The sequence below is a fragment of the Oenanthe melanoleuca genome, chromosome 4A (genome assembly GCF_029582105.1).
Source record: "Oenanthe melanoleuca isolate GR-GAL-2019-014 chromosome 4A, OMel1.0, whole genome shotgun sequence".
In the NCBI taxonomy this organism is placed as follows: Eukaryota; Metazoa; Chordata; class Aves; order Passeriformes; family Muscicapidae; genus Oenanthe; species Oenanthe melanoleuca.
In genome coordinates, this window is record NC_079338.1 from 13,441,362 (window position 1) to 13,466,741 (window position 25,380).

The 25,380-nt window shown below is 39.9% G+C and overlaps 1 protein-coding gene across 1 annotated transcript in view; it reads right to left on the reverse strand.

Annotated features, from left to right (window-relative positions):
* Positions 1 to 25,380, reverse strand: part of MAP7D3 (MAP7 domain containing 3) — a 44,061-nt gene that overhangs the window by 13,324 nt on the left and 5,357 nt on the right. The window contains exons 2-12 of the mRNA XM_056491752.1: positions 17,684 to 17,779; positions 16,809 to 16,889; positions 15,262 to 15,425; positions 12,451 to 12,565; positions 11,523 to 11,555; positions 7,026 to 7,127; positions 5,216 to 5,314; positions 4,744 to 4,842; positions 3,570 to 3,695; positions 1,618 to 1,763; positions 1,093 to 1,223 (exon numbers count right to left, since the gene is read on the reverse strand). Of these exons, the coding sequence (XP_056347727.1) occupies positions 1,093 to 1,223; positions 1,618 to 1,763; positions 3,570 to 3,695; positions 4,744 to 4,842; positions 5,216 to 5,314; positions 7,026 to 7,127; positions 11,523 to 11,555; positions 12,451 to 12,565; positions 15,262 to 15,425; positions 16,809 to 16,889; positions 17,684 to 17,779 (1,192 nt within the window). The remainder of the gene's footprint in view (positions 1 to 1,092; positions 1,224 to 1,617; positions 1,764 to 3,569; positions 3,696 to 4,743; positions 4,843 to 5,215; positions 5,315 to 7,025; positions 7,128 to 11,522; positions 11,556 to 12,450; positions 12,566 to 15,261; positions 15,426 to 16,808; positions 16,890 to 17,683; positions 17,780 to 25,380) is intronic.

A 25,380-nucleotide genomic window follows, 5' to 3' on the forward strand; every position in this document is an offset into this window, starting at 1 on the left:
ATGCTAATACACCTGGATCAGTTCATTCAAAAGCTCGCAGGATTTGTCAGTTTCAGTGCACAGACTGCACAGAAAATTAGGGTGTATTTTGTCTGCCCAAAAAAGAATGAAGTAAAAGCTGCATCCCTATTTTGAAAAAGTGAAATTGGACCCAAAATTAAGTATTTTCTGTACAAACAAGGCATAGCATAGGTCATCCAACAGCTCATTGAGACAGGAAGAAGCCTTTATTTTATGCTGAATAAAAGATGTTTACATATAATTGACTGCAGAAGGGGTTTAACCTGGACACATACCTGTCTGCAGATGTTTAATCTGGACACATACCTGACTGAAGAAGGGGTTTAACCTGGGCATGTACCTGGCTGCAGATGTTTAACCTGGATATGTACCTGGCTGCAGAAGGGGTTTAACCTGGACACATAACCTGACTGCAGAAAGGGTTTAACCTGGACACATACCTGACTGCAGAACGGGTTTAACCTGGACACATACTTGACTGCAGCAGATGTTTAACCTGGGCACATACCTGACTGCAGCAGATGTTTAACCTGGGCACATACCTGACTGCAGCAGATGTTTAACCCAGGCATGTACCTGACTGCAGCAGATGTTTAACCTGGGCACGTACCTGACTGCAGCAGATGTTTAACCTGGGCACATACCTGACTGCAGCAGATGTTTAACCCAGGCATGTACCTGACTGCAGCAGATGTTTAACCTGGGCACGTACCTGACTGCAGCAGATGTTTAACCTGGACACATACCTCACTGCAGATGTTTAACCTGGGCACGTACCTGACTGCAGATGTTTAACCTGGGCACGTACCTGACTGCAGCAGATGTTTAACCTGGACACATAACTGACTGCAGCAGATGTTTAACCTGGACACATACCTGACTGCAGATGTTTAACCTGGACACATACCTGACTGCAGCAGATGTTTAACCTGGACACATAACTGACTGCAGCAGATGTTTAACCTGGACACATAACTGACTGCAGCAGATGTTTAACCTGGGCACATACCTGACTGCAGATGTTTAACCTGGGCACATACCTGACTGCAGATGTTTAACCTGGGCACGTACCTGACTGCAGAAGGGGACGGAGGACGCTTCACCAAATTAGCAGGAGAGGGGGATCTTCTACGGGCAGACATGGATGGTGAGGGAGGGCGCCTCAAACCAGAACCTGGGGATGGTTTTTCTGTCTCTGATTTCTAGAAGATACAAAAAAACAAAATACTGCTGACTCTCTAGAATACATTGCAGACAGAAGAGCTGCTATTCCAACAAACAAGCAAGTGCTCAACAAGATGCACTTTGAATTTCTTTTATGTTCCAAAAAACAGACCTGGTCTGTGTTTAATTGTTACATAAATTAAACTTGGGAACCATAAGCAGCAAACAATATGCCTTCAAGATACAAAAGAGATCAAGTATCATAGAATTCCAATTTGATTTTAATACTCTGTATTTTTTAGGCAAATGCTATTGTACATTTCATTAATGCTTATTGAAAGCAACAGCAAAGAGGTGAAACAGGATCCCATCCTGAGCTGTTCCAACCCCCCAGATTAATAGAAACTTAATTCCTGTGGGTTTTCAACAAACCTGGGTTGAATCAGGTGAACTTGCATCAGATGAAGACACAGAGGACTTCAACCTGTCGATGCTACGGCTGCGCACCGGCACTTTAGGAGCTGGGACTGGGGAACTGATGGAATTGGCTGAAGCTGAACGAGGACAGAGGTGAGATTCTATAAAAGTCAGGAATTTGACAAGACAAAAAGAGAACCAAGTGCACAGCATAAAAACAGGAGAGAAGGAAAAGGGAGAAAAAGAGAAAGAGAGATTGTGTGTGTTAGAAACCATACAGGGAAACACCGCAGGAAGTGCACAGTGCAACGGGGCAGGGACAGACACCACCACACAATTAGTACTTGGGAAGCAGCAGCACCAAGAATAAACACTCCAAAAGCAGCAGTCTGGAGCAGATAAAAATAAAATGCTTTTCCAAAAATGGACCAAATTTGCAGTACACCAGCGTTACTTTAATTTTAGTCAAGTTGCATTTGATCACAACTGCTTCAGTTTTAATGGCCTAGCATCTTTCCTGACAATTTCTTCATGACAGGTTCAGATTTTAAGCATGTTTCCTCAACAAGGAGGAAACCTCCTTTCTTTTCAAAGGTGGTGTAAAAGCAATCTATCAAGAAAAAAAGTCAACTATTTAACTATGATACCTTTACTATCTAAAGTGTCAATCTCTTCACATAGAATATATTGAAAGAAATTTTATCTTATTACTTTTTTACTAACATGATGCAAAAATATTCTAAACTAGATATTGGATTCTATAATTCAAATAAATTGTGACAAATGCAGCATGTGGTTTTGTAACGTTATGGAAAATACATTTTATTTTTGTATTTGCAGCATTTCTGCAAGAAGACCTGCATTCTGTTTGTGCACAGCTTGTGTTAAAGCACAAGTACTTTTCTACAGAAATGAAAAAGTACCTCTAAGTAAACTTCTAAAAAATATCTAATTCAGCAATAGTGAGTGTCACATGCTAACAGTAACAGAAAAAAAAAAGGCATTTCCCCACATGACATGAACTGAAGTATTCATGGTAAAATAAGAGAAGCACATACACAGGTGTGTAAAAATATGACTACTGAATACAAACCAAAATATAAAAACTTAGACAAGGGGAACAGTGTGGAAATTTCCCCGGTACTGACAAGGACCAAGTAAAATGGTGTAAGATAAAAAATAAAGATGGGATTTCATACTTAAGAAGAAACACAAGTTGTAAGGTAAAAGAAGAGAAAGGATTCCACACTGGTTCCAGAGATGCATTTACTGGGACATTATTAATTAACCAGTAACAACTCCAGGACATGTGGGAGGCAGCTAGAGGGACTTGCCCTCAATGCAAATTCCTGCTCTAGTAAACTGAGCCCTGGTGTGGAAATATCAGGTCAGTCTGGGCCAACACAAAACTGCTTGAGTCAGCCAGGGTTTCTCTCTTCTATTATACTCTGACTTCTCCTATCAGCTGAACGAAGCCAGCTCAGGGTTCCCTGTACTTATCTTAAGGTAACTCTATTGTCATGTTCCTGCAAGAGTTTCTTCCCTAAAGAAATATAAGTTTTTTGCACTTTGAAATTATAGGTTTGTTTGTTTGTTTTCCTTTCATCACCTAGTACTGCTCTAACCAAAATGTCTCAAATTGACAAATGCAGATCTCTGTCAGTTAAAAAAAACACATACAAAAGCCCCTGAACGAACACCAGCATCTGGTTCTCTGCAGAGCAAGTAAACCAGCACTGGAGTTTAAAAGCCAGTATTATTCTATGGTTTTGTAAAGTAAACATGCAACATAGCATATGAATTGGGTATTAATGACCACAGAAAATACTGGGTAAGTAGTATTACACATAACCACGTATTAACTGTCTGATTCAGACAAAAGTGTAGCACAGTTAGCAGCTGTCATCTAAGTTCTTGCTTGAAGAGCAACTGTGTAAGACTTTGAGGCTTTTCTGCCCTCCTGTTACCTGAGGGGTCCTGTCCATCAGCAGACAAGGTAGCAGCACTTTTACTCCTAGCTAGGGAGGCCTGTGTGGGGGCCAGGAGGCGGCTGATTACGCTACTGTCCAGGGGACTGAGCTGGGAGCGACGAGCTGGATGACAGGGACAAATCAAAAAGGATCCAACATCAAATCATATCATGGAAAAGACAAGCAGTACAAAGCAAAGGAAGACTGAGCATTGTTGCAAATTATAACAGTTTTGGAAGAACAGTACTTGAAGTCATGGAGGGGGAATTCCAAATGAAAAGCATAGAAGGGTTAAACACTGCAATCGCTTATGTTGCACTTCTTGTTCTTGCCTTGCTTAGAACAAGTCATTTTAATGTGCAGAGACTGGCACATATACAAGAGAGGTGAATGCTGAATGCAGTCAAAGTATGAGATGTTTCTGACTGAGCTCTTCAGAGCTACATTCTCTAGATTGCAGGAAAAGCTGTTTTGACTTAATAAACAGACGACTTGCAAGTCAAAGCGAGCAGTTATGGTCAAGCGTTGCCTGCACACACAGATTCACATGGACAGCACCCATCATTCTCTCATACAGGAAAGATTCTGAAGCAGAAGTAATTTCAACTGTTGGCAACAGCTGCTAAAAAGGAAAGTTTCAGAATTGTTAACTCAGAGAGAAAAACACGTTAGACAAGGTGCTATTCTTCAGGTTTAGGAGGAGTTCCTAGGAAAGAGGTTATTTGTAACCTAGTGGTGAATACACAGACCACAAGAGACTGAAGTGAGAGCAGATTTCTTCTTTCTGCATGCATGTGGTTTACACCAGCAGCAGGAACACAGAAGTTGCTTTAAAACTGAATAATGAAAGGGAACTTTAAAAAGCAAAGGTAAGATTTAATGAAGAAGTGAACAGATCAGTGACATTTTTACCTTTTCTGACCCTTAAACCTACCAGCTCTCAAACAGATTGCTTTACTAAGCAGAGAGACAAGTTGCTATCTACATGTAGTGCCATTTAACAAAGGCCCTCTTAGAGGATTTCTTTTTTTGTCCATTTTACCTTTAACACTGGGTAACTAACAAGCCATTAAAAAGTCCTAGAAATTTAAGAACCTAGGAAAGTAGTGAAATCAAGCCCATCCAAACTTTAAAGGCTTTAAAAAAATATTCAGTTTTATGAAACAACCACCTGGTTTTTCTTCCTTTTTCACTTTTTCTAGCTCTGGAGAGGACTGGGGTTTACTACTCATTCTACTCAAAGATGTGCTCCTCTTCTTTTCTGTTCCTCCTAGAGACCAAGCGCAAGGAAGATTATTTTTAACAAGACATGATTTTCTGAATTGCCATCCCATGCTTTGCTTTTACTAATCAGCTAAAACCACCAATGTATCATTATGAAGCACTATTTTCTCATGAGTTAAATGGTTTGGCTACCATTTGTCTACTTTCCCCCCACCCTTCCACTTTTCAGAGGAATAAAGCTGGTTTAGACACAGTTACCCAATACTTGGCACTGCAACGTGCATAATGATATTTAGTGCACAGACTGAATGAATGCCTGAGTGAAAACATTCATAATGGAACTGGGACATGGTTTAAAGTAATCTTCAAATATCCCATTTACTGCCTCCCAACTCTCAAAACAAACTGGTTTCTAGCACCTTTCTGTTCCACCTGCGAACCTTTGGGTGCTGACTGCTGGGAATGTGGAGGGACTTTGTTATTCAGTCTGTTTAATGAGGCACTTCTCTTTGTGGTACCTGGAAGTGAAAGTGCATGGATTAATTATGCTGAAAAGCTCAGAGGTCCCCTCCAACACCTGCCCCACTTCCCTAAGAGAGAGAGGAATGATTAAGTTGCTTTATAATATTGAATTCTCAGAAGCAGAAAAACTGGATCAGGGAAGAACCGCTTTATATAAAGCATTATTTCTTTTATTTCTGCATGTTTCTGATCACAGCAGCAGGATGTCAGCCACAACTGATTTTTGCTAGACCTACTGAGGCCATCCTTGTACACCTTTTAAAATACATGAGAATTGTAAAATACAACTGCTCACATTCTCTATGAGTATGAGTGAGCCTAGAATTAACACAGAACACAGGGTTAAGTGGGGATACTTCACTGATCCAGGACAAGCATCATTTTCTCATTTCCACATTCTGCTCTTTCACCCTCCCAGGCACACATGCACAACAGAAGCAATGTGGTTCATTCTGTGACTTTATTTATTGTCCTGTGAATTTACTCATCATTTTACCAAACAGATAGCTCTCCCTGAATATCAGATTGAGAGCACAGGATCATTCTAAGTCAACCTCTACATCCTGACCACGTAGATCACTTGGAGACCTGCTCAAATTTCTTATATTTCAGGTCACCTGAGAATATTTCCTCCAAAGTGACTAAGGATTCACAAAGGATTTCAGGGTATGACAATAAGTTTGAAAGCAATCCCAATTAGTTGATAATTAGTGACTCCCTTTGTAAGAGGTTTAATTCGTACTTTACAGCCCTGCTTCTGACTCATATCCAGAGCTGAACCCTGCAGACACATAATATATAAATATAATTTAAAATCACAAGCAGCCTTCAGTGACTCAGAGCCCCTGCCAGTATAAATATAGTCACTGATTTCCCCACCAGGCACACAGTGTATGAGCACAAATTTTTCTGCTGCATCACCTTCCAACATGAACCAGCAAAACCACCTTTAGCTGTGTTTATGTCAGGAATTCTTTTAGCACAGTTTGCTTGATCAGAGGCTGCAGACTGGCAGAACATTGCAGCACAGACCTAGCTGAATCTGCTTTTAAACAGATCTGTATTAAACAGCTTTTAGCTTATTCATCATTTTAGGCAAACAAAAAACAAAAGCAAAAACCTCCATTTTTGCAACACAGGCAGGCTCCTATGAAACTCTAGGAAGATTCCAAATAACAAAATCTCATGCTAAAACAAGCCAAAATATGTGCCCCTACAAATAGTTTTAATTTATCTTAACAAGTATGTTAGGACAATTCCTTGTCAAATTTGATTTTTTTCCTTCCCACTGACAATCAAATGACTGAAGCTGTCTAACAGAACAAGGTAAACTTTATTTTCAAACTATTTATATTTTGCTGAAATTTTAGGGTGTGAATTAAGGCATGCAAATCCATAGAGATGATGGGAAATTATCTGTGAATCATTGACCGAGATTTGACTTTAGTAACAGAATTACAGAAATAAAAAATAAAAAACCAGGAGTTTTTACCATTGCTCTTCTCCTCTAACAGAGATCACATCAACTGGGTCAAAACCCTGAGCAGTCAAGCTGGATTAACAAATTGCATGAAATGCATCTGAGATCAAAATATGAAGTGAGTCACAAAGCAGGGGAGGAGGAAGGAGTTTCATTCCACCTCCTGTCTCCTCCCCAGCCACAGTTGAGCAGTGCCCTGCTCCCAGCAGCCACACACCCACACTTACTTCTATCTGAGGCATTTCCAAGAGCTCCAGAGGATGAGAGGCATTTGCTCACAGCAGCCTCTGCCTGTTTGAGGCTGGCTGTGGAGGGTGAACGTTTGCTGGCTGTGGAGAGAAGTGACAACTTTAGAACTCTTATTCATACTGAGCCTTTCGCACTTTGCTGAGAGCTCACTCTCCAAGTATTACATCCTGAAAGCTATTTCCACTTTTGTTCAATGACAAACACAAATTATTTCGTTTTCCTTCAAACAGGCTTGATACCTTTAGCACCAGTTGGGACAGTTTAGTGGAGTCATGCCAGGATTTATGCACGTGTGTGCAAACAAGAGATTTTTAAACCCCATGCCCCTAACATGCAAACACAAAAGCCACTGAGGTTGCCTGTTGTTACCAGACTGGCAAGACACAGAAAATGATAACAGAATCTGGAAAATTTCTTTCTTCATTCCTGCCACATAGGTATGTCAAAACAGTTTTTTAACCACTAGTTAATAAATCCATACAAAAACAAATTATTTTGGAAGAATAAAACCAAGTCCTAAGGAAAGGAAAGCAAGCATTCCTATTTCTGATTGCTTCACAAATGTTGCTGTATTTTAGAAATTGCCAATTTTTCTCTAAAAGCTACTCTTTAGTTAATGTTTCCTATCAAATCTGCATTTTTTCAGAAAAAAACTGCCACAAGAGGCATTAATTTCTTTTTGTATGTATATACACACACAAAAATCACATCTCACGTGGCAGAACTCCAAGTTTATTACAAGGCAGATAAATACCTGCTTTTTAATTTCAAATAATGTGCTTTCAGGATGAACACTACTCCAGAGTGTGAAAGCCTTGGAAAAGCATGTACCTGTTGCTATAGAAACTCTGTAAGCAGAAAACATTAATGTACACAGAGTGGTGCAGACCAGCACAACAAACACACGAAATTCTATACATCTAACACAAGTAATTGATTTTACTGACATGCTGCACAGCAAAGATGATTAATCTGAACTCATTAGTGCATAAGGACCAAAGGACACAGCAGCACTACTCACCAGAGAGGCAACATCTTTTCCCTTTGCCAGCATGATACAACAGCCCTTACAGGCAGAGCCAGGATGTAAGGATTCCTATGGACAGCCCTAGGGGAAGCTCTTGTGACAGTGAACAAGAGCAAAGTCTCCATGGGATAAGAGGGGGATCTACTAAAACTAGTTTAGAAATGAAGACCTGATCTTAGTGATCTTTACCAACATAAAAAAAAAGAGGGGGAAGAAAAAAAGGAGGCATTTTATGAATGGAGTCTGAGAACTGGGATAACTAAACAGCCTTAAGAGGTTTTATATATGAAAATCAGGAAGCTCATAATTCATGTATTTGGGTGCTTTTGAAGGGGAAGGCTACCCTCTAGTGTCTGCTCTTGAAAGGAAATCCTGGCTCCTGCCTGAACTCAACTGAGTCCAATGCCTCCAAACATCACAGAGACACTTCACACAAATTTCTCTTGGTTCAATTTAGCACTTCAATATCTGCATGAAATCTGTGATTTGGTCTATCACCTACTGGATCCAGGTACAGAGGTCAGTGATTTTTTGATACATCTGCCTGATCAGATGCCCTCAACTTTTTCCCTACCTCATTCACAGAACAGCCTCTGCAAACTTTAAAGCTCCTTTCTCGAGAAAAAAAGCTTTAGAGGAAAGGCAGGATATTCCTGTATAACCAGCCAGTTTGGTTATGTATCTATTTATGAAACATCATTTGAAAAAGTAATATCTTCTTTGAGGGAAAGTTAGAAAATCTCCATCAAATGGTTTGAATTGCAAGAAGCACAGTCCATGTGACACCAACTTCTCTATTTTTCTAATGGAATGGAAGCAGAGCTGAAGAAAGCATGTCTGCCATGCACCAGGACTTGGAACTGGGCAAGGAGCTGGGAAACACGGGAAAAAAAAAAAAAAACGGGAAAAAAAGAAAAACACTCAGAGTGAGGAGCTTTCAATCCTCACAGGGTTTCACTGAGAGAGGGTGCTGCAGCATTGCCTGAGGCTACAGGAAATAAGAAGAGCTGTCTCTCACTTCCTTCCGAATTTCTACTTGGACAAGGAAGGTCTTTATTCAGCAAGGAGAGACTCTGGCAGCCCCATTTCTATTCTAATAGCATGTCTCCAGTCCTGATGCACCTGAACCTCTAGTTCTGCTCAGCAGGCACCACTAAAACACTCCCTTTACCAGGACTGTCATCAAGGATGCTTTATTGCACAGCCTGGCCATTTCTCCTGGCAGACCCACACCCTGCCTGCTTCATCTTAGCACTGACAGCAATGCCATTAATGTAACACTTGACTCTGGGGCTTTCATCCATTTTTACATTTCACCATCAGCAGGATCCCTGCTGTGGTCTCATGAATCACACTCAACAACCCACAGAACCACTGATGGCTGGAGAAATGTTCCATTACACAAGCTTCACTTTCCAGAGCACACCATCACCCAAACCTCTGCTCTGCCACTCAATGTTCCTAAATATTACTGTTGACACACCCAGTTCATGGAAGACATATTTGATTCTGCATTTTTTTTTTGCACAGCACTACAATAGACACAAATGCCTTTTGTCCTAAAATAATTAGAGAATATTTGAAATCAGTTCCCCAAATGGTTCTCATTTTAAGAAATGGGGCTTTAATCCCAAATCTGCCACAGATTTTGATAGTGGAAATATAATATTGCATTGAAATTTGCTCCAGACATGCAGTTAGAGAAGGTGCACTATTCAGCCACAATGGTGTAATGGAGTAGAGCTCATATGGTGTCATTTTTCAGAGTGGAAATAAAAAGGTAATTGCTGCCTTTCCAGAAAATATGCAAATATAAAGCAAAATGGACCATATAAGAATTTTTTAGAAAGCCAGCGGGATTTAAGTACCCCACGTGGCTTAGGCAGATTTTTAATAATAATTAAGTCATGAGCTCTCAAAGTTAAAAAGAGCTACCCCGAAATAGGAATAAATATGAGAAATGTAAAACCAGTCATGGTTACACTTTATCCACCCCACACATCACAGCTTCATGTTTGAAACATTAACATAAAATTCAAACACAATTTTAAAACAATGTGGGTGCACAAGAGTTTGACCAGGACATTGCTTTACCTGTTTATCTCTGCAGCAATTTTTTTTCCAGATTGGTGCCAAGTTATCCAAATTGATCTACTACTGCTGAACTATCTGCACAGTTACTTTGTGATGCATAAATCACAGTTTAAGCACCTATTATTATAGCAGGAGCATTTGTGTTGGAAGATATTTTATCTTAAATGTGCTTCAGCAGCACTGAAGATCTTCCTCCACAATGGAAAGGACAGACAAGGCTCATTTTCTCACATAAATCAGGAGAGAACAAAGAACATTATTTTGTGTTTGTTAGTAGAATAAAACCTAGTGCTTTCCTAAACATGTAAGGAAAATGTGATTTCCCAGCTTCAAGGTTAAATGATATTTGGTAGTGGGAGATACAGTAAATGGATTTATATATGTATCCAAGGAACACATGTAAAGTGGATAAACCATCCCATCCAAACTGGCTGATTTTGGAGAAAATTAGGGATAGGGCAAGGGAAAAGTCAACTAAAATACACATGCTTCTGCTGTGTTGCCAGAGTGGTTCAATCATACTTGGTCAGACCTTCACTGCATTTTCAAGTCTCACTTGTCTGTGTCACAGACAGCTGCACTGCATTAGTAACGCTGGGGGCATGCACAGACTGTCAGGATTCAGATTCAGCTGGGTCTCAGCTGAGAGTTTTCATCTCAATCTAGCTACAAGAAATAATTCTGCATATTAAACATATGCATCAGTGATCCAAAGCATTTCTATGAATGGCTCAGTCTGTGCACTGGGAAGTCCCAGAAATTCAATAAGAACACATTTAATGTAGAGAATTATCTTTAGATAATTGGAACAGCTCTGATCATGGAAAAAGTATCAAAGTGTGGAAGAAACTCACTCCCTTTCACAAAGTTTCACCAAAATATAATTTGATTTTGCAAATGTTACTTCAACTACTGGTAAACCAAAGCAAGAAGGAAACAAACCAAGCCATATCATGTCCTTTTTGCAAATTAGGAAGCAATGAAACAGTCTGAAATTGCCCTTAAGCCCTCCAAATCTTAGACCACTGAACTAATTTATATTCAAATACTTGCCAGCAGGAATTCCTCATTTCCCTGTGCTGTATCCAGATCTCTTTAAAAACCCAAATGCACATAGCCTTTGCCTGAAAATTCCCTCAGGATGCCATGACTTAAGCTGTAGTTGAATTAGCTGGGAGGGATAGCCAAAATGAGGGGGGCTGCTTTCTACTTAGGGATCACATTTGTTGCACAGCTGGCCAAGATCCAGGAAAAGATCTAGAAGATGGTTTTCCTTAGTGTGAGAAGAACTCAAGTTTAAAACATTAGTAGTGAGTGTAAAATAACAGAAAAAGAAAATTTTAGATATCAATACCACCAGCTCCACCTTCATCCATGCTCTGTTGTTCTGTAGAAGAAGAAGGTTTGTAAGCTAAGTCATGAGGTCAAAGAGCAAAAAATTCAAGTTAATCAAAAAATGGGGATGCTGCACATCATGACAACTAATATCAGAGCACTTTCAAACATGTTACAAACACACACTCAAGCTGACAGAAAATGACAGTACCACACTCTGTACAATTCCATCAATACAGAAGACAGGCTGAATGGAAGCATTTTTTGTTTTGTTTTATTCCTGGCCATTAACTTATGTTATTTACTGGTGGTTAGGAAGTACATGAAAAGATGCCTTCCACTGCAATCTTCATTCTGACATCAGACCAGCCAATATTTACAAGCAGAAACAGTTAATTGTGAAACATGAAATTATATCTGAGCTCAAATTCAATACTCTTAAAATGCATCACCTAACCCACAACAGAAACCATGCTCCAAAACTGTCCACTACATCTCCTTACCCATTACTGGGTATTCACATAGTCAGCATTCTGTAACTCCAAGGGTGTGTTTAAAACATTTCAGATGTGACATTAGAGTATAACTGGGTATTTTTTGTTTTATCACAGTCTTAGCACCCCATTGCATGGACTGCATTTGAAGGATGCTGAATTATTAGTATTACAGTTCGTAATTCCCTTCATCTGATGTTTGAGGAGTGGCAGTGCTGTCATGTGTTGTATTTCCCATGGAGCTTCTCTCCAGCTCTTCCCAAGGTCAAAAATAGCTCTAAGTCTGAGCAGCATTTCAGGCCAAGTACAGATATGACACTTTCCCATGAGCTACCCATAGATCCCGCTTTAAGATCCAAGACAGGAAAGGATGCCCAGGTCCCTGCTGCATCTGCCAGTGTTGACACAGAATACTGTGTGATTTTCTGTCCTACTAAAAACAGTGCTGCTTACCTGTTTTGCCTTCTGAGTCTGGAGTTACAGAGCCCCCCCATGACCATCTCTTCTGGCGTGTTTCCAGCCGCTGACTCCGTTCCAAGGTGCGATGCAGAACTGCTTCATAGCGCTCCTACAAACAACAGCTCGTGAAGCTTGTCACTGTTAACCACTGCCACACCAGGAAACAAAATACAGACCCCCCAGTATGATTTATAAGCTGTTTTACCAGGTTTTTGTTGCAAAAATTATCATGCAAAGAATGTTGAAGGTAATTAATGGCTTCAAAACACTGCAGACATGATTAGGAAGAGCTAAAGCACAGATAATCTATTCTACTCTTTACTTAAAATAGCCACCAAACAGATTCCTATTCCTATAAGCACTACTTATTTTCTAAACAGGGATGAACCCCAAACTGAACAAAAAAAATCAGTTACCCTTGAAACTATTTATATGATGAAGTTATTTTTAAAAGGTGATAAAATTTCTCCATTATAATATACCAAGTATAAAGTTATTTGTATTTTCAAAGAAGTATAAAAACAATGACTCAGGTCTTAACAGACACTGACATTATGAGAGATGTGATGAAACCAGGAACAAGAAGACAAAGTCAAAACTGCAAAGGAAGAATCAACTTCAGGCCTCAGCAACCACAGCTGACAGGACAAAGGGGGCTGAAAGAAGCTTTTGCTGCTGTCTCCAGAACTAGTAACTGCCAGCAGGGGAGCTTTAGCTCTTGTGCATAAAGATGAACTGTAACCATGCTAGACTCTTTCTTGCCAGCCAGGTTTCCACACGTGTCAACAACACATTTCTCTTCTGGAATAGTTATATCCCAAGTGATCTTTTGAAGCACTGTTTGCTGCAGACACACTGCAGTAAGATGTCAAGGGAACTCATTATACAGCCATTTCTCCTGCTTAGGGACACAAGATTTTCACCTTCTTTCAACACCATTTCACAATACAAACTAAAGAAGCTGCTGTGAAAAACACACTATGTAAACTTGGAAGAAAGGGAGGATTCTGCTCATTGAAAAAAGATAAAAGTAAAAGTTTTTGTTTGAAATATAAAGCTTAGCTTCCCCTCTGTTAGAGAAACCTGAACTAGAGTTTACCTAAGGTGCCAAAGTACCCAGACATTATGTAATCTGTAGATTGTATTTCCATGGAAGTATCTGCAGTGCAGTAATTCTTCAGTCAGAGTTAAAGACATAGGCCTCACTTTACAAATGTCAGAAATGAGCTCAAGGTCTCAATACAGTGAGCTGCAGAGATGTGCAGAATAACTGAGGAGCTGTGGGGAGACAAGCTTCTGAATCCTCACCATGGCTACTGTTCTTCAAGATTCTTAGAACCACTTCCTTTCCCACAGTATTTGCTACTGTGCTGCTGCCTCTACCTGATTAGGTAACTAACTAAAGAAGTCTTGGCTGAATAAGTTAGTAATAATTTTGGGGACCATGTATTTTGAGCACTTCTATCTACCAAATTTACAACTGTATATGGTATCTTGCTGGTATTTTTTCCTCATGTCAGAGTACCAAACTCAAGATCTGTTTTCACTTTCTGATTGAAGACAAGGTTTTACAGGTCAAATCCATATTGTCCTCCCACCTTCCAGATTCTGCACGTGTAACTCTCCATGTAGGTCATGTCCAGGGACTGAGCAAAAGACAAGGTTAACACCTCATTGCTAGTCCTTGTCATCCTTGATTATTCACTTAAACATACCTACCACCCTCAAAGCTACATGAATAAACATAATAAATGCAAATGTAACATCTTTTTTGAAGCATAAGGGATGTTTCTTGCATAAAGTAGTTGCCTAAAGAAATGACACTGCATCAGACTGCAGTCACAGCCCACCCAAACATTTCTGTTCTCCAGCATTTTAAACTATTCTATGAAGTTCAAATGGAATATCAATTTGACCACACCCAGGAGCTGATTACAAAACACCAAACATCAATGGAGAATACTGCCAGTGAAAAAGGGCAGCAAAGATGGATTGCTAGAACAGTATAACAACACTGGACTCCAAAGCAGCAGCCAGCCAGGCTTACAAGCTCTTCACCACAGACCCACAGCAAGTTCTTACAACCAGCTTATGAAAGCACAGATGGGTGATGTTACCACTGCTGACACCCTGGAAAAGAACCTTTTCAGAACCTTCACATTTAATATGCATTAACAGAGATACTTGTCAAAAGGATGGAATAACTTCATGTATTTGTTTCTGTTGTCAACTTCTATCCATTTGCAGTGAGTCCCAAACTCAAACACTACTCTGCCCATCCATGTGCAGTCAGAACAAAAGCCAGTGAGAACAGTCACTACAGAGTTCAAAGCAGCAAGTGACAAATATGCAGATAACATCACCACCTTTCATCATACAGAAATGAATTCTGATTTAGAAAAATTAAGAGAATGTGAGTCAGGCTCAGCAGAGCTCCAAGGAAGCAAGACAGAAATAAGAGAAGTAATCTAAGACTTGTCACCCATGCTGATTTACAGACAGACTCTATAAAGTGCTCTGAAGGCATCTGGACATCTAGGAATATGGAGTGGGGTTTTGCTCGTGTGAAAAACAGCCAGTGGCTAAACAGCCACATTCCTGAAATCCCAAGTGCCTCAGCTGCGGCTAAAGCTCTGTGAGGAAGGTGGACATGTGCCTACACAGACCACTGTAAATAAGGAAAACACTTTTATGTTCTAACACATTCATCATTTCCCTGAGTTTCTCATTCACACCACTTCAGAGCATGGTAATGTAGGAAAACAATGTAGTTCTTTTAAACTATAGAACTTGGATGTGTGTTACCTTTTCCTCCTCTATTTTTTGTTTCCTCTTTTCTTCTACTGCTGCCCTCCGTTGCTCCTCTTTTTGCTTCATTTCTTTTAGCTTTCTCTGCCTTTCTTCTAACTGTTTTTCATACTGGAGTTTTGCTTTTCTCTCCTTTTCAAGGATTTGTGTCTCTTTGGCAGCTGTAAGAATTATTTTTAAGAAAAAATTAAAATCAAACTTAGCCATTCATTGATATTGCAAGGCAACTTACAAGCAAGAGACTATCCAAGCAAAATTTTTAACACTTGAAGTGAACATGCACAGGAAGATGAGCTTGCAGAGGTGGATGGCATCACACATGACAACAGATTCATCTTTAATTCTGTCCCCAGGCTGGAAGTGGAATTAGAACTCTGCCTGCCACTAGGCTTTACTGTCTAGACAGGAATATCAGGATATGTATATTCCCTATATTAAGCATACACTTCTCTTATCAACATAATAGTGATGTCTCTGTAAGGAAGCAGTAAATTAAAAATCAAAAAGTAGAATTTTCTCTGTTGCACTTTTTTTTCTTTAAGGCACTGAGTGACAAGATGGGAAGACCCAACAGTTCCTGCATCAGAGTCCAAAATGGTTGTATCACTATTCTCTGCAGCCTCCACCAAGGAACAGCTGTGTGCAGTTCAACAGGAAGCCTCATGTCCTGTGACACAAAGCTAGAATGCACAGGGTATTTTCCATGGCCAGACAGGTGAAATGAACAAAGAGACCAGATAATCACAACAACAATGTACAGGCAGCTTCTACACATGGACCCCCAAAATATTTCTAAATTTTATATGTACCCTGCTCCCATATTAGGATAACACAACAATTCCTATTCTTGTGGGTCTTTGCTTTTACGTTAAGAAACAAACTTACAGCTCAGAGAGACATCTCTCCTCACAAGCTGGGAGCCCAAGACCCAGGACTGCAGGGCACACTGTGACCCTTTCATCTCCTGCTACACACATGCACTGATTCACATCACAAACAGCACAAAGCTGGGCAAGAGTTTTCTGCTGTTCTCTAGTCTCAGATTCCCTGCTAAGATAAAGTGTATACTGCTGACACTTCAATACAGGAGTCACTTCAGTGTGCTGGGAAACAAGGGAAGCAGTGTTCAAGGCAAACAGGCCATTCAAGTAGCTAAATCTTTTTTGTTTTCTCTGAATCAGCATTCTCCAAACATCAGTCTTCAGGGCTATAGGAAGGAGATCTAAGTTAAAGTTTTATTTTCCAAAGTGTTTTTGTTAAGACCTTCAATAAGGAATTAACTAAATTTGCTGGGTGGTCTCTAAGAAATAGAAGATCAGAAATGACACAGAGCTTCAACAAGCTAAACACTCCACAGCATTTTCCTCTCAAATCAAGAATTCATTCAGGTTCACAGATGGACACTGATGCAAGACCAAGAGCAGACCTTGTCTCTTGGCCCCAGCAAGTTGACAAAAAGTGACAGAACATGGAGTAAGGGGGACAGTAATTCCTTTAACAGAAATATTTTAAAAAATTATATTTTAAGTGAAACATGAAAATACCATGTTGCTTTTCCCGCTCTTCTCTACGTTCCCTGGCCAGTCTTTGCCTTTCTTCTGTTCTTAGCATGGAACCATCTATCACTGTCAAAACAAAATTGAAGACACATAATTGTCAATGACTTTGAACATTCAAATTTAAATAAAAAGTTGAAAGTCTTTATTATCAAAAGGAGAATGAAACTTCCTGAGAGATGCACACACCACCCAATTACTGCACATTCTACATAGAGATTAAATATACCATCTGAAAAATTGAAAGAAAGCTGAACATCCTCCTTTTTCCCCTTTCCATTCCCTCATAACACTATTTTTAATAGATGTAAGAGAGAGTAGACATCATATTAAAGGCTCAATAGGTATAATCAAAAGAAAGCCTAAGAAGTCAGATGTGTGAGAACATATCCTATTCAAACTCAGCTCTGATCCTCATTCTTGTACATATTAACTCCCATGAACAAGAATGACAGGAATTTAGGAAAATGTCATCTGGGAACAGATAATTCACTTCTCATGACAAATTCAGAGCACTGTAGGACAGCTCATTTGCAGACTAAGCAGAACCAAGACTTAAGCAGTCTTTGCAGGTATGAAAACTTGAATTTCAGCAGGAAATAAGCTGGTAACTTGCCCAGCTACCATCATTTATCTTTGCTGTCATGCCCTGTTTACGAGACAGGCAACTTCAACTGAACTCTAAGCCAGTCAAAAGCAGAAATCTGTCATCAAAACCAGACCTACAAACCATCTACCAGGTGCTCTGATGCCTCCTGAAGAAAAAGCAACTAACTTCTCTCTAAATATGTTCTTTTAAATTCCTACTAACTCTCCCTTGTGAGCACAGCACTTCATTAAGAGCAATGACCTGTAATTATTACCTGGTTTAGTTGCTGTCTTTATTGAGGTCTGGACTGTAAGGGGGCTAATGCCACTTTGGCTTCTTCTTTCTTCTGCTATGGCTTGGGCTGCAGCAACTGTGAAAAGAATGAATCCATATTAAGAAAAGCTCTACAACTAAAATTCATTAAATAAATATCTAAAATAAATACATAAAATTCTATTTGAGGTTGCTGATGCTTTTGTTAAATAACTAAGTGAGGGCTGCTCAACTTGTAAGGAAAAACTTGTCAAATAAGACTTGAGACCTGGAATTGCTTTTCATTGTAAAAACATTTACCAAACCTTATGTTTTAAGACTACAGAGTTTCAAAGATGAAACTTATTTAATAACTCTTCTAAGACAAATCCCATTATTTTGCAGTTATGTCTGACTTACACTTAATAATAAAAATTCTTCACTACCACATGAACATTTGTGGGCTGGACAGAGGTATGTAATAGTCCATTAGCACTGCTACAATCATATTCTGATGAGACCCAAGCAGGGAGAGGTTTATGAAGACCTGTCATTACTTCATGACATAAAAGAGAAAGGGGATTAGCTGCATAAAATATACCATTAAGGGATGCTTACAACATACTTCTGAAACTGGATCCTCAAAAATTAATTTTAATTATAAATTAGACTCCAAAACAATAATTTGAGCATTTCTGCAGAGACCCATTCACATTATCTGAGTTCCACCAAGTTAACTTCAGCAAAATGCAGGGCCACAACCCACAGATAATCACACAGAAAGGAAATGCTACCAATATTAATTTCACTAAATAACAAAACCCATTAACAAGTCAGGGAGACTAATTTACTGCATCACTTTACCCAGATTTTCTTTGTTTTTGTATCAACCTTCACTAATCACTTGCAGGGTGTGAAGGTGAAGCACTGCAGGGAAAGCAGGCAGGACAACCTGTAGGACAGCACTGGCCAGTGCCCTGCACAGCTCAAACACAAGAGTCCTCACCACTGCCACCTTCTTCTCACCTTGGCTGACAGGCACTGGGAGCTCAGCTGGGTTCCATGGAAAAGCCCAACTTCAGGCCAAGCAAGGGAACACACTACACACCCACCCACCCACGAGAAAGTTGGGGCCAGTTTAACACAGAAAAGGCAAATCCACAAAAGGAACACGTAATGTGCTGTGATCTCAACCAGAACATGAAGGACCAATAGTACAAATTGCTGTTCTATTTTAAAAAAGAAGACTACAACTTTGCCAATGATCTGACTTCCCTTTAATAGGAGTAGTGCAGAATGCAAAAGAGGAAGGAAGAGTCTCCCTCTTCTCCATGCATTGCCATGACAACTAGTTGTGTCATGGTAATAACCCTCCCTAAGGCTGTGCCCAAGAACAATCACCTCAAAGTGTTTAATCCCATGTGATTTCAGTGATAAATGCTGATTACAATACTTATTCAGCAACTCTAAATTGTCACCCGCAGCTGTTGCCATGTCTTGAATTAATTTTTCACTGCAGCAGCAAACAAAAGTCTTCCTCAATCCCATCCTATACATCTCTGAGGTTCTTTTCAAACAAGTCAGAGACCACATATACTACAACAGGATGAGATTACCAATTGGCAAAAAAAAACCAGCTTAAAAAGGGCTCACTGTATTTTCACTGTCTAGATCAGACAAGTCAGACAAAAATCCGATTTTTGTACACTGTTGCATGTCACATGGATGGGAATCCAGCCCAAAAAAACACCAAATGGAGTACAACAGAATTATCTATTCTAACACAAATAAAACTGAAAAGAGACAGAGGAAAAGCAGCTCACTGCAGGTGTTCTGAGAGCAGAAATGCACAACCAGGACATTCACAGCCAACTACACCTTTACACATCACAAGGGCTGAAGGAACACAAGCTTCTTCAAACACCACTTAGATTTTCAGGCAAATACAGAAATCCAGGTACATCTTTCCTCAAGGGAGGAGACAGAGAGGCTCAGGCAGCCTGAGCCAACTCAACCCAGACAGGACATTATCCCCACAGAACAAATTCACTCTGCACCTAAACCAGCTTCAGTTAAGACCAACACTGGAATTCTGCCTCAACTCCAAGTCTAAATATCCAAATTTCCATAATGAAGTTATAGTAAGAAGCAATTAAACAGGTACAATATTAATTGTATTTTCCTTGCAGAAGTATTTTACTATTAGAAATCTTGCTGAACAAACCAGCCATGATGGATATGGGGGATTATGTATTTATTTACTCAATCAAAAATAAACATACAGTTGGAATAATGTTCATGATTAGAAGGCACTGATTTAAAAATGTGTCACATCTGCAAAGCAATTAATCAGTTTATTTTAATTAATTAAGGTTGCAAAAGATGACTTGAGGTTTTATAAGACAGGGAACTGGGTTATAGAAACAGTTCAGCTTGCAGAGGACACAGAGGTGAAAAAAGGCTAGAAATACCCAGCCAGAGGACTTTGCACATCAAGGGTTTTTCTGTATGTCAGATAAAATATTTCATGTTCACTCCTTCAGTGCTTCATTATTTGCATAGAAACAATGTGTTTACACATTTGAAAGTAGCAGATTTAAGGCACAAGGTGTGCACCCTTGTGTCACATGGACATGATCCATTTAACCAACAGAAAGCCAGAATCAAATGTGAACTGGTGATTTGGAAAAAAGATGAATAAAAAGGGAACATACATCACATTAGATACAACCCTGAGATATGTGAGCTCAATTTCACCAAGTCCCTGATCAACAGACAGGTTTTATGGCCCTTGACAATTTCATGGAAAATTTACAATACAAACTGTGATTTTCAAAGTCCACATTTTACTATTGTAAAAGAAAATGCACTGCATATTGTTGCACTACACAATCTTCAAAAAATGTCTGTCTTATTTTGCTTTATTATGATGAAAGAAACCTTAATAATTAATATATTTAAATGGTATTTTGGCACAGATACCTATAACTTCTTTGCCCAGTTTTCCATAATGAATGTAGCAGTCTGCTATGGAGTGAAGCTTCATGGAAAAGAATTTTCCACAGAACAGATCTCTGTAAAATAAGCCTAATACTTCTGTAATGAATCAGAATACCCCAGAACAGGAAACCAGTTAAAAACCATTTCACTAAAATCTGTGTCACATGCTGCATTACTGGGGGGTGCCTGCATGGACATACTCAGCAAACTCCCTGGAGAAGAAAAATTCACTTAGAGTCAAATTAAATCTCATTTCTATTCTGAGCCTGCCCTCCCACAGTAGCCTTTCACAACAATACTTTGTGATCAGCATAATGTGTGTGTTTATTTTACAGAATTCTACCTTGAAACGCTCCAGGTAAAATCAATAAAAGTATAAGCCATGCATGAGGCCAACAATAATGTCTGCATTCATGCATAATAAAATAGAGCTATTTGAACCACTAAATGATTAGGTAATTTGGGAAGCAGTTTTTCCTTCTGTGCCCTCATCACCATTTAGCACCCCAGGTCTAGCCAAGCAAACTGGAGATAAACCAAACCCACAGAAGCACTAGGAAGTGACATTCTAGATAAATCCAACTCTCCAAATTCACTTCCAGCTCACGATCCACTGCCAGTGCAGGTGTTGAGGTGCCTCCCTCACACTGAGCACCACAGCACTTCCCTGATCAGGTTTCCAATATGCCCTGAAGAGACCGGTGCTAAAAATAAACCTTGATTTCTATTTCAACCCCTGCACACAGCTAATACCCTTGGTCCCTGCCAAGGCTGGCAGAGAACCTGCTGCTGCTCTTAGTAAACCTCATTAGGGACTGAAGTGGCTCTGTCCCTTTCCCAAGGGCTCCCACCCCATCATCTCCCCAGTGTCCATGATCCAGCCCCACTCACCCTTCCCTTCCCTTCCCTTCCCTTCCCTTCCCTTCCCTTCCCTTCCCTTCCCTTCCCTTCCCTTCCCTTCCCTTCCCTTCCCTTCCCTTCCCTTCCCTTCCCTTCCCTTCCCTTCCCTTCCCTTCCCTTCCCTTCCCTTCCCTTCCCTTCCCTTCCCTTCCCTTCCCTTCCCACAGAATGTGCTGACTTTCACAGCAATCCTCCCGCTTCTTATGATTTAATGACTTGTTATGCAAAGCAAACAAACAAAGAAATCCCAGACTAAGCCTCTGAAACAGGGGGACAGGGGGTGTTAGAAGAGTTCTTGAATGTTATCCATTGTTATGATTTTAAGTGTTTCCATAAAAGTTTAAAACAGGCAACAAGAAGCCAATAAGCAATCCATGAATCAAAAATGAACTTTCCAGCAAAATACCTCTGATTTTATAGCAAACTGTGCCAATTCTGCAAGATACCATTTTTGTCTTGCTCCACTACAGGGAGCTACTGTTTGCCAGCAAGTGTTCAGATCCTTTTAATAAGTTTTGTACATATTTTCAGGAAAGATGAGCAAGGTCAATATTCGAGATTTCCATGCACTGCCTTTTAAGCTGATCTCCACTCAATTAATTAACACAGTTTAAGACAAATGGATGCAAGATCATATGCTTGAAGCTTTAAGGAAAATTAGGTATTGGTTTTTACACCACTACTCCTTGTTCAGATGCACCTTCACACAGACAAGTGGACAACACAAAGTTTCTAATGATGAAGAGAAAGCCCTCTCTGGGTGCATTCCTCTTTTCCCCTTTTCTGTCTTTCCCCGTTGATCCTCACATCCCATCTTTGGGCTGCAAGGACTGACAGGCTCCATAAGCAAACACGTGAGCTTCCTGGTAGGCACCTTCTGACAGACCAGCTGGAAGGCAGATGGTTCTCCTGTTTTGTCTGGGCAGCCACCAGATGGAAAACACACAGATCTCCAGAAAGCAGAGCATGCTTCAGCAGGCTACAAGAGCTTCCCATTGTCTTATCCCTACCCCAGACTGAATTTTGTCCTATATTTATTCCTTACATGGGATACCTATTTTACTACTTTTATGTGCTTTCCCCCACTTAAGACCATTTCTGTACAACAATCTGGTTTTGCTTCCAAAGTTCAAGGCAGTTCAGGGTGATTTCTTCAGTCCATCACAATGTTTTGATCCCACTGGAAAACCCAACACAGGCATTCCTTTGCAGTACATGAATTAGCAGCTCCACAAGCATTTGAGACATATTTGCAAGAACTTAAGTTTTTACTTATCTGTAAAAATCCACATTCAGATTAAGACATAGAATTTTTTTTTTAACTCACATAATTAACAAAATTAGGAAACCTGCGAAGATACAGCTGAAATAATCTCAAAGACATATTATGGTCATGCCTAGGGCATGACCAGAAAGGCACCAAGAAGGTTGCTAGTTAATTTTTGCATTGATTGATCTCTGTACACTGTGCCCTAGGGGAAGCACATAATCTAAACCAAACTTGACTGTAATACAAGCACAGACCAAGGCACTGAAATTTGTCCTTAATAGAATTGGCAACCATCTCCAGAAACTTTTAGTAGGGATGCTACACCATTCCCTGACAGCCACATCAGACATACCATCCTTGCTACCTTCACCTGTCTGAACACTACTGAAAACACACCTGTGGAGTCTCACTGACTCCCACTGTCACTGTACTCTGTTATTTTAACCTCACTTACACTGCTCAGCCATGAGTTATGCTTCTTGCTACTTAATGGAAAAAGCAGCTGCCAGCACAATGCTTAGAAAGACAAAGACATGTCACCAACTCTTGCAGAAGCCATCATAAGTAAGAAGCACTGCCTGCACCATGCACAGAGGGCTGACAAGCTAAACCTATCCCCTTCTCTAGAAAAGACACTGGCTTCCACAATTTGGGGTTCTTTATTAGTGAGGTGTATTATTATTAATCTCTTGAAAGAAATTATGTGGAATGGCAGCAGAAACTCTACTCTCACAAAGACCCTTGTGAATCTTCTCAAGTTTAGCAGAAATATTTACCTGTTTCTGCAAACTGGAAATTCCAAAGTATCCTAATACACAGGACTAAAATGAAAGCAGTCTATGCAATGAATATGCCCTTATATAATTTCAAGTGGGTTCATTGTGAACTTTACTAGTTATGTGGCATAAATGCTTATATATATGTGTATACAGATTTAACACTCCTAACCAGACTGAATTAGACACAGGTTTAACAGCTACAGAAAAACCCAAAAGGTAAAATGATGGAATTCTAAACAGAGTGGAAGATTACCAGTAACCAGTCTGCTGTACAAATAATTTTCTCTATTCAAGAGCACTGTCCAGTGCCTCAGGAGTACATATGCTGTCCCTCAATGCTGGACTGGCTTCACAGATGCCAGTGCAGTCCCACTTTAACCTCCTGTGCACAGCTCTGCTCCCACTGGAATTCTAGCTCAAGCACTGGCAAAAGCTACAGACAGAAATCTCTGCTTCACTCCTCCAGCTCCAGAGGCTGCCTAATGCTGACTCCTCTTCACACTCCTGCACAGCCACGGCAAAAAGTAACTTCAAGACAAACTCTTGCTCTCTTCTCTTAATTCACATCTGTTTTTGTCATTGTACTGTTTCTTTCTCTTATAGACTATCCCTAACACTGGCTTTAGCTAACTTCTCTCCATGACTTCCCTCTTTCCTGAACAGTCTGAGCTTTTTTGCTTGCTAGAAGCATGGCCTTGAAAACGCTTTTGTCTTCTTGTTTGCAGTCTGTGGCCATTGTTTAATTCACCCAGCCCAAACAATGCCAGCCCAGACCACAGCCTAGCACTGGAGTCACAACGACTCGAGACAAACCCTGTGAAAACAGCATTTTGAGCTTTCTTTTGGTGGAAGGATAGCAGTTCCTTTACAAGACAGCAGTGAAAACTACTGCTTTTGCTTTTTACACTCTGTGAATTTCTCATGGAAAATTTAGAGTTTTTTCAAACACTGTCTGTGTGTTTCAGAGGAAGAGAGACTGGTGTTGGCATTCATCCCCAACAGGCCAGTCTCAAATCAAATCACTCAATACAGAAAAGTGCTGCAGGACACTGACAGGTCCACAGTGTGTTTAATCCAGCAAAACCTCTGTCTAAAGCAGAACAGGGTGGTGCAAAATGTAAAAGGAAATAATTTCTTAAAGCTGTACAGCTCACCCAGCTAATTAAAAAATGAAAGCTCTGGGACACTCCACTACATGCAATATAAGACTCCAGCAAAGTAACCATGAATCAATCCTGCCCCAAAGAGCTTGAAGGATAAGTGAAAAGTGGCAAATGGTGTAAAAAAAGCAAGTAGGAAAAAAGAGCTAAAGAGACAAACAAAAAGACTGTATTTTTTTCTAAATTCATTACTCAGTGGCAGAAAGTCTTTTAAAGAAATTTCAAAGTGAGTAAGGTGACACTCACTGATCTGGTCTGGAAATGAATGTCCTTGGTTTTAATGTCCAGAACACAACATACATATTATTGATCAACTCTGGCTGCAAAAATTTTCCTCTAAGAAGTTCTCTTGGCAAAACTAAACAGAGGATAAAGTTTGAAATTAATAAATTAATGAATTCTATTAAATTATGTTCTTTAAGTATAAAGATCCCTGCAGCATTTCTAGATTCTTGCAGCCAACCCTTCTTGGGCTTGGGAGAGGAATTTTAACACTTGGAAGCTTTGAAACACTTGCCCAGAGAACAAGCCACTACAATATCTATGCTCCCTCCCAAGATTCAGGTCAGTGCATTTAAACAACAGAGAGTGTCTGTAAATTAAGAGTCAG